General features: G+C 39.2%; 1 protein-coding gene across 4 annotated transcripts; it reads left to right on the top strand.

The window, feature by feature from the left end:
• The first annotated feature begins 5,935 nt into the window (after positions 1-5,935).
• Positions 5,936-16,110, top strand: LOC122861978 (protein delta homolog 1). 4 transcript variants are annotated; one of them, XM_044167112.1, is made up of 7 exons: positions 5,936-6,117; positions 6,265-6,454; positions 6,576-6,656; positions 6,866-6,929; positions 7,436-7,566; positions 8,309-8,450; positions 13,447-16,110. In XM_044167112.1, exons 3-7 carry the CDS (start codon positions 6,605-6,607, stop codon positions 14,234-14,236), a joined length of 1,179 nt encoding a protein of 392 aa, XP_044023047.1. In that variant the 5' UTR covers positions 5,936-6,117; positions 6,265-6,454; positions 6,576-6,604; the 3' UTR covers positions 14,237-16,110. The 4 variants fall into 4 exon arrangements, with proteins under 4 accessions (XP_044023047.1, XP_044023046.1, XP_044023045.1 ...); XM_044167111.1 differs by lacking the exon at positions 6,265-6,454 and adding an exon at positions 6,232-6,264; XM_044167110.1 differs by having other exon boundaries at positions 6,265-6,656.
• The last annotated feature ends 2,065 nt before the right edge of the window (positions 16,111-18,175 follow it).

Below are 18,175 nucleotides of genomic sequence, written 5' to 3'. Positions count from 1 at the left end.
TTTTGCATGAAACATAATTAAAACAACAAACTAAATTATGCTATCAATGTGGATTCCTCTAATAAAATACCATTCTGGCAATATTGGAGGTTCTGGTTGCTTGAGGTTAAATACTCATTACCAAACACAGCAGTATCGTCTGCAATTCCTACATTAGACACTCTTGACAGAATATAAGTGACACACCACTGGAGCACTCTTATTTACTTACTTCCTTAACATTTTAAAGGATACCTGAGAAAAACCCGAGAACCATCCGGTCGTATTCGAAGTGTGAAGGTGCTTTTTGGGTTTAAAAGGCCAACAGATTAAGGGAAGAGTTGCATCAGAAAATCAAAGCGAGGTTTGGTTTCCATTCGGGGGTTTGTTCCGAGAGAAGCTAAAAAAGGACATGAAAAAAAATAACACCCTTCATTTAAAAAAAGATTAATCGCACCCTATTCTGCACAGAATAAAGCTCCAAGTTGATGTAACACCAGTGCAAAACAGTGGTATGAGCAATGTCCTGCAGGAGTGAAGCACATTCAGGAAAAAAGAGGTGACTGTTCAGTTAATGTGTGTATTATTGATTAGAGGTCATAACCATCAACAAGACAGCAAGCAAAGGAACTGACATTATATGACATCAATCATCCTGTATGAACCCTGAGATTGAGATGTAATAATTAAATGACTCATTGCCTTCAAACAGTTGATGAGTCTTCTAATTCATGCAGGAACTGGAAATGAGGCTAATATTGAGGCTAACAGTTTGCCCTTTAAAATTCTCCTCACCTTTTTCTTATTCTGGAGCAGATTTTGCACAGGCATGAAAGCCAGAGCTGAAGGTGCTTGAAGTTTTGCCAACACCCTGGAGGCCGATGCTACAGAGCAGTTAGCCCTCAGGATAGAGCCAGGAAAAAGCACGGTATGCTGCCAGTCAGTGGGAGACGGATTGTCTCAACTCCACCTTCCATATAATTGGTATATTTGAAAGAGAGAAATGTGCTTTCCGTATCCAGACGGTATCCCAGATTTCTGCAGGAGCACTAAAAAGAGACAGTTTTTTTTTTCTCCTCAGCATGCTGAGAATAAAGAGAGTGATGTATTATCCAAGTGCACCCAGACTGTGGTGTGTATGCTGTCATTGCTGTTTGGCACTAAAAGCATCTTTCAGGAGCATTTGTCGAACTACCGAAGGAGATACAATTTCTCCTGTATCCTGTCTGTAATCATAAGTATCCCAGATGTTGAAGTTGATGTAATAGGACTCACACTGCAGAAACGAAATAAATGAGGAGCCAAATCACTGAGGAAGTGCCAGAACGATTTTATCTTTCACCTTTCACCCAGCCATGCAATTAAATGAGTCAGTCATCCCCAAAGGCAGACACAGATTTCTCCTTTGTGACTAATTATCACATGTATTTTTGAGAAAACAAAGAAATAGAATTAGCCAACATATCAGACATGTATCTCCTCTCTCCCTCTGTCTGTCTGCCTGTTACTCACAGAGACAGGAGGACTGAAGCAGGCGTAATGAGACCGTCCTGCAATCATGGGGGATTATGAAATCTTAATGACAATGAAAATTGGTGTCAAGAGACCAGATTGACTCATAAAATTCCCTCTGTCTATCAACTACAGGATACTCTCCTACACACTCTCACTGTTGGATTCAGCAGCACAGTAGATTCAGGTCTTTTCCCCATTTTACTGTATCTCTCTTGCTCTAATATGATCTTCATATTAGAAATAGATATTAGATATAGACAGATATGATAGAAATTAATCAAATACTTACTGGTATTGGATCATATCATCACATCATAAACAATTAAGGAGCTGAATACATTTACTTTCACTCAGCCACTTTATTGGGATACAGTATAAAGAATAGTGTGGCGAGATAATTCTCCTTTCGGGTGTGTGCACAATAAAGTCAATATATCATATTTATATCAAATTTCAATAAAGATATATTTACTAAGGGAAAGTGCCACATGACACATACAGTACAGACATATAAATCTGTTGGTTCCCTGTCTGTACCCTGTTGTAACTACTGTAAGTACTGGGTAATTTAAAAAGTAATTACAGAGTAATTTCTTTCAAGGTTCCCCCTAATTGCTAATTTATTTACAACTTTATTCCGTGAACCTACTGGTAGGTACCCAGTACTGTACAAAATATTTACACCATCATTTGCTGGCTGTAATCCAAAGCATAACCATATCTTCCAACCAGTATAAAAAAGCATTTTTGCCCTTTATGTGTGTTTGTCTGTGTGGTGTTTATACTGTATATATTGTTGAATGGCAGATTTACTGTTGTGCATCACGTCTGTAAGTGAGCCCTTTTGAGCTACACCTGGCGTGATCTCCTACCTAATGATGTGTCCTAATGATCTGCCTGAAAGCCACAGGACTGGGAGGAACTGGGCAGCCACACCAGGCGTTATTATCCAGCTAATTGTGTTTAGAATTCAGTACTCAAGATTCATTTCCTGCAAACCAACGTGTGCCATCTGAGAGTTTGAATGAAGTGATCTGTATCAAAACCCACAGCATGGCTGGTATATGTCAACTGAATGGGGATTTCTTTAATCAGATTTCAGAGTGCGCTGATAGACTTTTCTACATTTTGCATCTGCGTGCTGAGAATTCAGATCAAATTATTTGCAATGTCTACTGGACTTGAAATGAAATAATCTACACGGGTAATATGCAGATCTAACTGTGTCTCAATGGCACGTAATGTTTCCTCTCATGTGTGGAGAGGGGAAACTGCTCAGTGCAGCACTAACCTTCATGGAGATTAGAAATAAGACTGTATTATTGAGATCAGAGTGACATGCCCATTTCCTGCGGATGCATAATTACTGGAAATTAGGTCCGAATGCAATGAGATTTAAACTTTACCTGTCGCATAAATGCACACATAAACACTAGAGCTGCAAATTAGGATTACGTTCATTATCAATTCATCCGTTGATTATTTGCTTGATTAATTATTTGACTGTTTGGTCTATAAAATGTTTATGACCACATACCTGCAAAACTAATGACATTCCCATTGGCCTCAGATGTACTTTGGGTTTAGTGCTAATTATCAAATGTTAATTAAATGTTAGCATGCTAACATTCAAAACTAAGATGGTGAACATGGTAAACATTATCAGAATCAGAATCAGAATCAGAAATACTTTATTGATCCCCGTAGGGAAACTCTTTGTTACAGTAGCTTGCCTTTACGTCAGTGCACACAGGAGAAAGTACTAGAAAACGATAAATATATAAATATACATGCTAAACATCAGCATGTTAGCATTGTCATTGTGAGCATGTTAGCATGCCAATGTTAGCATTAATCCACACAGCCACTCACACACCTGCTAGCTTGGCTGTAGACTCTTAGTCTTATTGGTTAAGAAATTACTTAAATAATTTTCTGTCAATTCATTAATCAAGTAACTAATCATCTCAGCTCTAATGGACACATTAAGACCAAAATATACAGTATACGTATACACACATGCATACAGACGGTGTAGTCCCTCATTCATCCAGGAGTGTTCTATCGTAGAAAAGGTTTCAGTCGTAGTCATCTGGACACTGTTTTCAGAAACAAGACGTTTCGGCTCCCATCCGGAAGTCATTCTCAATTGTGAAAAAATGGGACGGGAACTAGAAATTTAAGTTACTCTGTTGTTACATAAGCCCTGCCCTCAGGAAGGAGTCTGCCTGAGTATACGATATGATGAGTATATGTATATGAGTATATGATTACTGGGCCATCTTGGAAACTATTAGGTCAGTTTCAGGTGAAACTAGCTATTAACAGATACTCAGGCAGATTCCTTCCTGAGGGCAGGGCTTATGTAACACAGAGTAGCTTAAATTTCTAGTTCCTGTCCCATTTTTTCACAATTGAGAATGACTTCCGGATGGGAGCCGAAACGTCTTGATTCTAAAAGTGTCCAGATGACTACGACTGAAACCTTTTCTACAACACATGCATACAGTACAGTTTCTCTCTGTGTGGGAACCAAATTTAACCTCAAACTGCCAGACTGTCATAACTAACACAAAGCAACAATACACATGCACACACATTCACACACTCATATTCTCAGATCCATAATGTCCAATTTATACCTAGAGCACCCTGGACCGGAGCAGATAAAAGATCAGATACCAGATGAGATCAGTGCTGGGGGAAAAAATCAATCAATGGATGACTCCTTCACTTTAATAAAACACATACAAACCTCAGACATTTCATTAAAAAGGACTGTCTGATGTGGATCTGGTTGGTAGCTGTAATGCTACGCCCGGGCTATGAGCTCCGTCTCTGGAGGTTTGAAAATAAACACACGAGCCAAATTGAACCGGGGGATATGAAACTGGAGACCTCTCAAAAGATTATATCAAATCTGAGGAGACTTATCCATTTCTCCTCCACTCACATCTGCTCGTGGCTGTCTGTTTATAACATGTGTGTCCTTGTTTCTGCCTTTCTCTGGCAAATGCAGATTGATTATGTGGGAGAAGAAAAGGGAGATTCTCTGTACTCTCTTTACCCCCATTCAATTGGGATAAAAATGATCTGCTGCTTATTTGCATTCATATATGTATCCCTTGTGCTCTCACTGTCTAGACTGCAAACTCACACACCTGTTTTATCCAGAAATGTCTGCTCAAGATGACGTAATTGCAATTTTATAATAATCTGGAATTATGGGGGTTTATCTGTGCTGTCATTTATCATACACCCAACAAGGAAACATCTTTACCCTGGTTTTCTTTCACTTGTAAGACATGGGCTGCATCCTATACTTGTAAAAAAAAAAAAAAAAAAAAACAGCGAAGAGGATTAGAGAGAAAGGTGTAGGTTTCCCCTGACGGTTGCTTGGCCACCATTTTCAAAATCTTTATTGCCAATCTAATAATGTGTGAGAGACGTGAAACTCATAATTAGGCCCTCAGACTGTAAGCCATAGACATCATAGGAAGGAAAATACGAATCCCTGCCCTTCGGAAGGATGAGGGGAGATTGTGGAGAGCAATAAATTGACTAGAATAGGGCATTATTATGTATGACAGGTAGGCGTAAGGGAAGTCATTCAATATCATTTCAAAATGGGTGGAAGACTGAGTCTAAATTCCTTCATTAGGTTTACTTTTTAAATTAGGAGTCTTTGGCGGCATGGTGTGTTTTTACGTTGTGTATTTTTGTAAGTGTGAAAGGGTAATGCAGCAGAGAACAGTGGTGAGGTACTTGTCCTTTCCTTGAGTACTCCTATTTTCTTTATACTTCTACTCCACTACATTTTACAGGCAACTGATGTAGTCCACTACACTGATCTGAAATCAATAGTTACTAGTTGCTTTAGATTTTCATAAAAAACATACAATCATCGTGTAAGTTAAGATGAATTGTTATAGATTAAGTAAAATAATTAACAGTAAAATGTTGCTTACATGTTATGCATCAGTTATAATAATTCATTACTATAATATATAATACCGTAACACTGAAAGGGGAAATTCCGATGCATTATAATACTAATACTAATAATATTTGTGTACTTAAGATTTTGAATGCAGGGCTATTTAAATTGTAGCATTGCTATTTTTACTGAAGTACATCATCTGAATACTCCCTCCACTCATGGCAGAAACTCAAACAGAATATATATTGGAGTGTGTTTTAATAAAGATTTAAGAGCAAAACACACACAAGAAAATAAGCAGAAATAAGTTGTTATGGGAGTGTTAATTGCCTGCAGGGACCTTCTCACTTCCCTGAAAGGACTTTTCCAAAGGCATTAATTAATGCGTGTATAAAATACAGGCAGCTAATGTACTCTATAACTCTACAACTATAGCACTTCTCCCCCGGGGGTCAGACTGGCGAGCACATTCTCCCTCTTAAAGTGGGAGGAGCGTGTTGCACTGGGACGCCGAGCGATGCAGCAGTCCCGTCAAAACCCCCAGGTCCTCCTCCAGCAGCCGGACCACTAGAACACCTGTAGTATCACTATCAGTAGCACGACGCTTGGATTAAAAAAAAGTGGAATCAAATCAATCAAATATGACCGGAGCCATTTGGAATCAGAGCGCCGGTGCGACATAGGTAAGGCAATTTACCGGATGCCAGAAGATAATTTAAGTTAATGAGGTTTTTGACATGAAAATTGTGTTGATTTTGAAATGACATAGCTTTTCTCTTTTTCTGCTTGTGCATAATGGATATCTTTGGGATCGGACGCATATGGTTCAGGTGCGTCAATTATATTCAAGAAGAAAGGAATAACGCAAAATGATTCCAAAAATATTTAGATTTGCAGTGAGAGTGATTCTAACTGAAATAACATTTAACTCCTATGATGTAATGATTGACTATATATCTCAGAGCTCCATACAAAATTTGCAATATTTGCAAAAGAAGCCCTCTGAATTCTGCATTTAAGGTTGTTTTCTTTTCGATAAATGAACTTTTGAGTAATGTGATATCTTTTACATATGAAAACATCGCTTCTTCACACAGAGAAAGAGATCTTCTTGCGACTTAACCCGCTTTATATTTTGCAGGACAAAAGAGGGTCTTGCTTGAAATTACGATGCATCTCACAGCGGTGGTCTTAATTCTGGTAGTGACAGGCATCGCCAAAGGTAATCTGAGATTTTTGATCAGTCCGCTGGGACAACTGACAGAGACACAAAGAGATTTGAGTCAATTCATGAAAAACAAACTCTTTTCTGAAGCGATTCACTCTCTGCGTGGAAAGAAAGTATAACGGATTAATATTTTATTGCTCTGAATGTTTTGCTTTTGATTTTTGATGCAAACACGCTGCTGTCCCTTTCTTTCTGTCTCTAAGGTTGGGAATGCAGTGCAGGGTGCAACCCAGAAAATGGGTTTTGTGAGAAGCCAGGGAAGTGCAGGTACTAAAACGACCTCAGATTCCTGTGTAGGTGATTGCCTATACCCTGTGGGGTTTTGAAACCTTATTTCCATAAATTGCTGGAACTCTAAATGTTCCTTCCTTGGAGAAATGCAATTGTATTCCAGCCAACTGGATCCTTCTGTTTTTTCTTGATCTGTTTAGGGCTTGTATTGTGTTAAGTCAACTGCCAAATCAGCCCTTTGTTTGAACAATAAATAGCATTGTTATCCTAACAGATAACTCAAAAGCTTTTGGTTAAGCATGCCCAGTTTGAAATGCTTTCCTGGCAAATGCTAGGTATCTACTCTTGAGCCAAAATGACTGTATTCCATCACTGTTAGTATTTAGGGAATATAACCAAGTACTGCATAATGGAACAGGACTTTAATCTTTCATTTCGCTTATACTTTAAGAGAAAAAGCAATGCAGACATTGTGGGGACAAGAGCAGGACTGCAAAGCTCTGTGCGTGGTATATTAATATTTCGGGATTGTTCCATTTCAGGTGCAAACCAGGGTGGCAAGGAGAGAACTGTGACCAGTGCGTGCCCTTCCCCGGCTGTCTGCACGGCACATGTGAGAAGGCATGGCAGTGTATCTGCAAGGAGGGCTGGGTGGGCAGCCTGTGTGACCAAGGTGAGTCTCATTAAGATCCCCCAGACACTCTTATCTCTATCTGCCTTCTAACACTTCCTGACATACCACAGGTCACAGAGCCTCAGGGGCACACAGGTTGCCACCGAATGAAGCTGCTGTCTGGAGAATATAGTTTGTTGTATTTTTAGACGGGCAAAGTTAGAGTAGGAGAGATCTGAAGGCAAAAAAATAAATAAATAAATAAATATGGAAAAAACAGGGTCAGTGGTGGAAGCAGAAGCCAAAAAACCCTGCAGAAATATTCATTATAAACTCCTGCGTTTGTGCTATTGAGCAAGGCACATGATAGGAAAGCGGTCTAAAAGTCACATTTCCATTTCAGATACCCGTATTTTAATTAAGCACTTAAGCAGTAATTCCTATAGTATCTACAATGAACATTATCACATTAAAAATGTACTTGCTGCCCCTCAAGCAAAAGAGGAAACAAAGAGAAATTAAAAGAAGAAAGATTTTTTTGGCTTCTGGCTCAGTTTGACCTCCTTATCAGCACACACAGTACATCTCTTATTCTGTTTGAGCACATGAGCTGCTTGCCTGTGTAATGTGGCTGGTTATGTTCTCAGTTTTGTTCTTGGTGACAAGATGCTGCGGTGGGGAGTGTGAGTGAGACAGTGGAAACAAAGGAGAGAGGGAAAAAAACAGGCAGGGAGACAGAGAGAGCACACAAGATCTAAAAACAGCATGCTTTTCTTTTTTTTTTGCTTTTTCTTAACAACAGATACTCGCCTGTGCTCATCCAGGCCTTGTGCTGGTAATGCCACCTGCATAGAGACAGTAGAGGGGGGATACCTGTGCATCTGTCCCCATGGCTACACTGGTGAAAACTGCCACCTGAAGAGAGGACTTTGTCTCACGAACGGGTACCAGCTCCTTTTATTTGAGTTAAAATAAAATAAATACGTAAAGGAATACTCCAATGCTTTACAGCCTTATCTCCATTTGCTTATCATTAGGAGCAATAATCAATACATGGTGCAATGTCTGTCTGCTCTCTCTGTATCGCCAAGGCAGCCACTTGAAAACACCTCACACTGTGGCTGCTGTATATGTAGCAGTTAGAGAAAATATTGGATGTTCTTTTTTTCTTACTGCACAAAATGTAGCCAGTTTGTTGGTTGTTGTGACTTGTAACAGGAGGGTGTTTGCACATTTGTAAGACAAGCAGAAATGCTTTGCTTTGATACAATTCCCCCACAAACACGTGCATGCTAAAATGTGGGAACTGGCAAGTTTCCAACTTTGTGAAGGAAAACTGCACTTGAACAGGAGCTCCAGCTCATTATTTCTCATCGGGAATTCTACTTTTGTCTGAGGATTTACTTTTCTGGTGTCTAGCTCTACGACACTGCATAAAGGCCAAGAAGAACATGGTGTTGATGGTGAACAATAGCAACGAAAAACTATACCTGCATCAGATCCAAGCACCTGATGTAACTTGGAACCGAAGGTGTACCGATTTAGGACAGGGGAAATACATTAACCTGCAGTGGAAACAAGTTGTGAACATAACATTGACATATCACCTTTTAAGTTGATATGGCAAACCAAAACATTAAAATTGTGGGCCGAACAGCTATATAATGAGAAACGTGCTAGAGATCCATAAAGTCGAGGGGAACTGCAGATTCAGGTGATAATTCTCTGTAGGTTCATCGCTACGAGCGAGCCCTTTCACATTCTTTTCATATTGTCATTTGATACATTGTTATCATAAATATATTGATAATAGACGTGTTAAGATCATCATGTTCCGTGGGGATACTGACACGATTTGAAAATGAAGTTGATCCATGTAAAAAAGGATAATGTGAATTGCCGGCCTGCAGCCCTGGTATCATGTTGGTACATTCATTTAAAGTGAAATCTGTTACTTCCTGCATATTTAGACCAGCCTTTTCTTTGAGTCAGCAATTGCAAAACATTGCAAAAAATAAAAGCAAAGTGTGACTTTACTGTGCTTACATAGCCAAAACAAACACTATTTTCTTGTGGGCATACATTTTGCTTAATGCTTGAATTCTGATGTAGAAAGAGAATTATTTCCCCGGCTTTCGCCTGTCAGAAATACAGCAGCAGCTGTGTTTATTGTGCTCTTTCCTTGTTGACAAGCAGACACCTTTATGCAGTAGCTGGCGGTGTGTACCTGGGCAGCATCATAAGCAACATCCAATTCAGGGGCTGCATCCTTTGAAGTCATCATTTCAAAATACAACATAATCGCTTGACAAGGCTGTCACATTTCAAAAGCTTCTCTATGTAGTATGTGACCAGGAATTCAGCCTTCTTTTGCCAGTATTTGGAGGACACTGATGTGTACTTTGTATCTGTCAGTATCCCACAATCCACTGCTCCCCAGGCTCCCCAGGCTCCCCATTACCTATTTACCAGGAATTTGCCTTCAAGTGGTCAACAGTCACTGATAAATAAATCACGTGAACTGAAGCAATTACTATAAAAAGGCACTGAGGAATGCAAACAATGGTAGTAAAGTATAAACTACACTGTTTAATTGTGTTAAAAGTTATAGCAGAGCATCACAGATAACAGAAGCTCCATGGATATACAATAATTACCATTAGCCAGGTACATCGCGTGGCATTTCTTCGTTAAACTGAAACGCTGAAGCTCATACTGTAAAATATGTAATCATGAAACTGCAAGTTTACCAAGTGAGCAACATTTACTGTTGACATTTACCCACTATTTAAGCCATTTGAAACATTTGACTTCATGAGTTGATGAGAAACACATGAACACATCATTAGTTTTGTCCTCATTTGGGGAGAAAAGGAGCAGGTTCAGCCAGGCCTTCAGATTTTCTGATGGACCCACCTTCATGGGTCACGTCACGTAATAATTCTAAACAAAAAACACGTCTTTAATTTTTGCTTTTCAAGATTGTCCAAGCATCCACGGCAAAAACAGTGGATCATTTCTTTGAGCTCTAGAAATCGCCTCATTGTCTGTCTTTCCACTGCTGGATTACAGATAGGGCTGATCCGTGAAGGAATCCTCCTCATGTCTGTCAAATACATATGAAAGCCTCTCTGGGGACACAGCTAGCTGACACAGCTCCCAGACTCTGAACCCCATCATATTTGTTCTCTGTCAGGCAGCCTTGTCCTTGACATGAACACACCTAAAATTCAATAGCCTATAGAGCTCAGTGTCATGACAGCTCTCCTCCTCCTCTCAAAAAAAATAATCATTTGAGTCTTGTTATAATTTTCACAATGAGATGACTGGAGCTTTGCTTGTATGCCAGAGGAATTCATGTCCATTACAAGGCCAGCATGAGGTTTCATTAATCAGCTCCTCTATGAGACACCAGAGATGTCTAAAAAGTATGCCAGAGCTATTATTCTTTTGACTCGCAGAGACAGAATATTAGGGACTTTTGTAATTACACCAGCTACTATTAGAGATAGCCTATTGATTGTTTTTATCCTGGACTTCCATCTGTGCACTTAGTTTGTGAAGCATGGCTGCATTGATCAGATATGCTGCACATGTGGGCGCAGGCAAAGCTAAGACTCCTTTCATATGTTATTTTTCATTTGCAGATTTTGAGCTATATACTGTTTTTCATTAGGGCAAAATGACTAAAATCAATACCACAAGATTAATATTACTCAAGAGATGAAACAATTAGTTGATTGATTAGTTTATCGTCAGAAAGATAATAAGCAACAGCAATTGATTGAATCGATTAGTCATTCTTTTAGGCAAAAATGCCAAACCTTTTGTCAGTTCAGTTAGTCAGTTGTATGGTCTTGCTGCTTTCCTTTGTCCTATGATAGTAAACGACGTCACCCTGGGTCTTCATGGGCATTTTTCACTATTTTATGACATTTTATAGACCAAAAGAGTGATCAGTTAACCTAAAAAATAATTGCCCAATTATTCAGTAATGAAAATAAATTGCAGTCCTGTTATTCTGATATTGATATATATCACAATAGCTTGGAAATTACATTTTGTTTGAAATCATTAAACTTAACAACATAATTTTATGATATGATCATATCATCACAATATGATTTCACCCAAAGTCTGTGTCCAATAATATCAAATTATTGCCCTGTTTTTCAGAATTGTACAGATAGATACTGTACAATACATAAGACTGCAAACACTAGTCCTTATGTACATTTCAAATAATCGAGGAAAACACATGCTAAAGCTAAAAGCTTTATTTTAGCTCTATTTTCATTGTGGTCTATGTTGGAGAAACATTTAGGTTAAAAACATATCAAACATATTTAAGATTGATCATTTAATAACCATTGCTTTACCAAGAGCTTAAAACCCCTCTGTCTGCTGTTGCTTTAAGGAACCTGGATCGCTGTTTCCAAGGACTGCAGCAGTATATAGGCCTAGTAAGAGCTTCCTCTCATTGTATAATTATATTTTTAAAAAAAAGAGTTGGTTAAGTCATCAGGAACTAGCTTCTTTACAGTGGACATGTGTGCGGGGAGGTAATTTGGGTACTATGCTATGAGTTATGGAGAACTGCTGTACCAGAGCATGGCACCATACATAGTTAAAGTGGCATTGAACTTGTGCCCTAACAAAAACAAATTAAAGTTGCACTATCTAGTTGGGCTGCTTTCCTGGGAAAGAATTTAGGTCTTGACAAATTAAGTGCTTTCAGTACCATGGCCACCCCTGAGAGTGGATATCTAAAAACAAACCTAAATGATTAACACTAGCTTTTGCTGCAATTACTTTCAGACCTACTACCTAACTATAAATTCTGGATATTTTCTTAGATTATTTTGACATCAAAGTAGATTGGCCTCAGTTTTCCCTAAATGAAAGGAATGTTTATTTTCAGAGAGGCACATTGCAATGTGCTGCAGCACTGTTGCTGTCCTGTGAAAACCATGTATCTCCAAAACGTCAACTTTTCATGAGCTAATAAAAACAGCCGTTTTCAGCTTTGTGACAGTTCCTTTTTCAGATATTCCAATAGGTTCTTAAATGGCTTATTTAGATTTAGAAGGAGGGAAATTTTCTCAACGTATTAAGGACAATTTTTTCAAACAAATTTAAAATCACCACAGCGACAGATCTCTGTTTGTGAATCTTAAAGGTGGGGTATGCAAAGCTAATCCAATACACGAATATCTCCTCATCGTCTGCTAGCTGTCTGTTCTGTGTGCATGCTGAAAAAAAAATCTGGTATTTGTACACAGCCCTTGCTCTGAAACAAACAAAGTGGCTCGGACCGGGCCACACAACACTATTCCAGCCATGATTTGTGTGTCAGGTAACGTTAAATGACTTGCCCATGGACATTCAGCTTACAGTCTAGTTTGCCAAGATATGCTGTTGTTGTGATGTTTGCTATAGCAGTAGGAGAATTGTGAGTATCGCTGTCTGGAGCTGGTTTGCTGGCTCTGGGAAACCATCTTGTCCTCTCTGGCTGTTTGCGTCACAGCAGCAACTGCAGGGACAGTTTGCTAACTCACAACCTAGCTAACGTTAGTAACATTACTTGCTGTGTCATTGTTCGCGCTATATCTTTTGTCATTGTACTGGATTTGTCCAGAATCGCACACCCCGCCTTTAATGTGACTTAATCAATGCAGCACCATCTGCATGAAAAAGAAGATCACATAAGCAGGCAGATTTGAACACATTAATATACAGGACACTCCCCTGGGGGACCCCACAATTTATGGATTTAGGATTAGAAAGTGTCGATTAACATCCACTTTATGAAATCTACCTGTAAAATAGGATTGGGCCCATTTGACCGCAGGATAAAATATGCTCTAGTAAAGCTGTGCACTAGATAGTAAGCCTTATTTCCCCTGCTGTATATTCACATTGTGTTGCTCTGTCCTCCAGCTCTCCTTGTCAGAACGGAGGCACATGTACGGATGCCGATGGCTCAGCAGCTTACTCTTCCTGTTTATGTCCCCCTGGATTTTCTGGAGACTTCTGTGAGATCAGCATTGACAGCTGCCAACCGAACCCGTGCGTCAACAGTGGAAACTGTACAAATCACGGCCTGGCCTTCACATGTGTCTGTCCGCACGGCTTCACTGGTTTCACTTGTAATGACACCACCAGCCTCTCGCCCTGCGCCGGCAGGCCCTGCGCCAACAGGGGCACGTGTGTTGGTCAACCTAATGGAACCTTCCGGTGCATTTGCCAAAAATGGTTTACAGGTCCCACATGTTCCCTGCAGCACAGGCCGAAGGCCAAGTCCAAGCCGGTCGGCGCCAGGCCTGTGGACCACAGAGTGTTTGCGCTGACTCCGCAGCACTACTCCCTCCCTGCTCACACCTTCCACAAGCTTCTCAGACCGCCTGAGAGAGACCTGCTCAAGATCACCCTGAAGGAGACAGTCCACTCCCCCAGCGTCCTTGTCACCCACGGCCAGCTCGTCTGCTTCGGCATGCTGGCCCTGCTTACCTGTCTGGTCATCCTGGGCACTACAGGCATTGTGTTTTTTGGCCGCTGTGAGACGTGGCTGGCTAATGCCAAGTACAGCCAGCTTGTTCGGCAGCAAAGGGAACACCTGCTGAGAGAAGCCGGCGGCGCGGGCCAGGAAGAGCCAGAGCACTCAGTAAATATCATCCTGCCGGAGAAGATTAGACTCACCAGCTTTGGGAGACACTACACCTCCATCTGATTAAATCATCTCTCCTTCTTCCCCTCTCCCCCTGGAAGGAGTTTAATATGAATGTCTAAAAATAGCATGAAGGAAATACTATGACTGTTGTACAGTTTTGTTAATAAAGAGAGTGATACTGGACTACACTGGAGTGTATTTGTATGTATAATCTACTGGACCAAGTGGACAACGATGACCCTGGATTGTAAATATAATTTTAATTGTACCGTTAAAAAAAACTACCCATTAAAAATATATGAAATTCTAAAAGATGTTCTACCAAATAGCACCTTAATGGCTGGTAAAAATTGTGTTGTATTTCCTCAGGCCATTTTTGACTTCACTTGACATCTGCTCTGTTACATGTTGATTTGTAATACAAATATTAATATTATAAAAGGAAAAATTAAGCTGATTTAAAAGTAGCCACTAACAGAGCACATGCATCATTTGTAATTAAACTAAGTAATTGTACCATTGATTTTTAATTTGTTAAATTGTATTCAGATTTTATAACCATGACTGGAGCTGCAACGATTGCTATTTTGATAATGGATTTCTCATTTTAGTCACTTTTTCAAACAAAAATGCCAAGTATTATTTGTTTTCAGCTTCTCAAATGTGAGTATTTGATGCTTTTCTTTGTCTTATGTGATAGCAAACTGAGTTATTTTTGGGTTTTGGACTGTTGGTCGAATAAAACAAGCTATCGAAATAGTTCACCTTAGGCTTTGGGATATTTTAACGGGCATTTTTCACTATTTTCTGACTTTTTAATCGAGAAACTAATCAGCAGATTAACAAACAATGAAAATAATCGTTAGTTACAGCCCTAAGCATTTCCATACAGCATATTGTGAATTTGCCATTTCATAATTAATGCAAAAACACATATTGTGAGTTTGTACAGTGTGTGCAGTTAAAATGTGTAATTAGATATTACGACATGCTACTTTCAAATCCTGCAGGTTATAACTCTACAGAGCTAGATCATTTTCATGTAAAGGCATTACTGTACAGTATGTACCTGGAGGTAATTTCATTTCTCAAATACCACCCAATTTTCTCTTTCTGCAGATGTATCATTTTAGCTGTTGGTGTTAAAGTTATATACGTAGATGTACACTCTGTTATAAAAGACACGGGTTATTTCACAGTTCCTCAAGAAATGCCACTTTCTATTTCCATCATCCTCTATTTGTAGCCATGCCATGAATATCTTTATACCTTCACCTACTGATCAGTCTCAAACTCATTTGCAGTTTCTCAGAGATTTTGCTAGATTTTCCAACATTGCTTCTTAGTGCCAGGGTTGGAATTTCACAGGTCATGCACCGTGCATCTCCAAGCCCCAAAATCAATAATGTAACATCTGTTAAATGTTATTGGTTTGTCTCATCACGCATGAGATGGCCACCCACTGCTGATGGAGGGAAAAGTGTGTAGTGAAACAAGAAAAACATACCCACTAAATATTAAACATATAGAACATATTGCATGTAAAATATTGAAATTAATTCAACTGCTCATATGAGGATTAATGTGGTTTTAGAGTGGGAGAATTTTTCTCTTCCCTCTCACAATTATAAGTCCCCTTCAGTCCCCATTCAGCCTGGAAGGAGATTCTGTTAATGTGGTAGGTTGTGTTTATCACATTTCTCTGATAGCGTCGTTATCTTGTGCTTATAACAGAGTTACATTTTAGGTTGTGTTGTACATTGTGCAGAAGTGAAATTTTAAGTGGCATTTCTACAGGGGGGGAGCAGTGACTGTGACCGTGCAGTTCTTATCAGTATTTTTTCCAGCCTTTGATTATTTGATGTTGTGCTTTGGCCAGATAATGTTTTATTGTCTGTTCATTGCTTTTAATAAAATATGAATGATAACAGTGACTCTGTCAGCACTCCACTGTCCCTAAAGGTGTTTCAGATAGCAGTCTCTGTCTCCACCTTGTGGTGCAAGTTGTTTACATCACCAGGACTTACGCTGCAGCACAGCAGCAAAGTCAGGTAGTTCCATCTTTCCCTGCGAAAGCCTGTTGTTTCATCCTATTTTTCAAATAAAACAATGGTATTACCTGGAAATAACAAATCAAAATACAAGAGGGAAACACAAATGATATGTTAACGGCTGCAAAAAAGAGCTGAATCTACAAAAAACTGGACATACGGTACCTGCGTTAGATGTTTTAACGTGAACAGAGCTCCCCAAGTTGGAAAACACCAACAGGGTGAGATGTTTTTGCTCGTGACTTGACACATGTCTTTCGCTCTGCACAGAACTCAAGCTGAATTAACCTTGAAACGGGAAATGACAAGGCTTTCCAATGTCTGGCCAATTTGAGAGAGGGATGGGACGTTTGGGATGTTTGTTTATATAGCTACATGGTGAAATAAAACAAGCAGCAGAAAAGGTGGGAGCTGCTTGGCGGAAGTGAGTGCAAGAGCAGCGACAGAAGCTAATGAAAGAAAAGTGTATGATAATAAGATTTCCTGTCCTGTCTGTTTTTGTCACACCACTAAATTTCATCTGGCAAAATCATGTCTGACCGCACCTTAATGCTTACTAAGTTGTCCTGCCCTGACAGGTGCATCAAAACCAAGAGATGGGTAAGGAAGATGTCAATCAAGCACAGTTTGTACACCTCACACTGTCCTGAGAAGAGGCCTAATTAAAACCCCTGTGTGGGTGAACTATGGCTGTGCAGGGGCTTTAAAATCTAAATATTCAAAACAGTTTCCTCTGGCTGCCACTTGGGACAGAAATGTGCCTATCAAGCATTATTGACTTATCAGACAAACTGTAACAATGTATCATGTGTTTATAAAGCAATTTTGTCTTTGTGGGAATATTTATATTAAAGAACTAATAAATTTCAACTTGGCCAATGAATCCAGTTCACTAAGTGGTACTCAGTGCACATGTATTATAATGTATTATATATATTATGCCAAGGATTCCTGTGTGGACAGATATATTAAACGGTGACTCTCCCAAACCAGGAAAACTTTGATAAAGTACATACAGTATATTTTGAATTTCTTGAAGTCACTATAAGTGAGAGTCAGCAGTTTTGCTTTCCCACTCAAGGCTTTTTAACCTATAGACAGCAGTGCAGAAGGAGGTTTTTTTTGCCCAATGTGTTTCAGTCTTACAGTTTGTGAACGGATGATGCTCCTGGAAATGTGTGAAAAAAATCATGTAGTCTCAGAGTATGACCACAAGGTGTCATCCATCTAAAAGGATGCCGACGAAGGATGGCTGTAGCCAGGAGTTCCACATGAACTGGTGCATTTCACTGCACTGAAAACACTGCATTTTGTTTTTACAAGTTAATTGTGAGCAAGTGACGCATATTTGGAATGAACACACGCCAATATACAATAATATATCTAAAATACCAGAACAAAACTCTAGTCTGGATTGTTGTATTGAATCTCTCTATTTAGTATAATTTTATACCTTTATACATATAAATATGATATTGGTATGATATTTTATACATTATATCTTCTTTTTGTAAATTTACAATATATCATTGTAACAACGTGAAAACAAATAGCTAATGTTTCCTAGTTTCCATTTCACTGGTCTTTTTCTGAGCAACAATAAAGACCACTATATGAGTTAGGGATGAGTGTTGCCTGTTCCACATAACAGATAATTTTCCACTTTGTCGCTGTACTATTTCAGTTCACCGTTTGAGTGACAATTGTGGTTATTTTTTCTGCACTACATCCAACCATTTCTCACTCCAGACTGAACTTTATTGGAAAATGTCTCAGAGACTCCTGCTGTGTTACTGCGTGTCCCTGACCTACAAAAACTATCCTTAAAAATCTCTGACAGTCCAGTAGATCTGAATATCTGGAATCAGTTATACAAGTAAAATTAGTTTAACATTGTTAAACTGAATGTTAATCAGCATGGATTGCATATGGATTACAATCTTTTCTT

Source organism: Siniperca chuatsi, linkage group LG15, assembly GCF_020085105.1.
Source record: "Siniperca chuatsi isolate FFG_IHB_CAS linkage group LG15, ASM2008510v1, whole genome shotgun sequence".
In the NCBI taxonomy this organism is placed as follows: Eukaryota; Metazoa; Chordata; class Actinopteri; order Centrarchiformes; family Sinipercidae; genus Siniperca; species Siniperca chuatsi.
The sequence above is the reverse complement of the archived record's forward strand: the minus strand, read 5'-3'. Positions and strand labels throughout refer to the sequence as shown.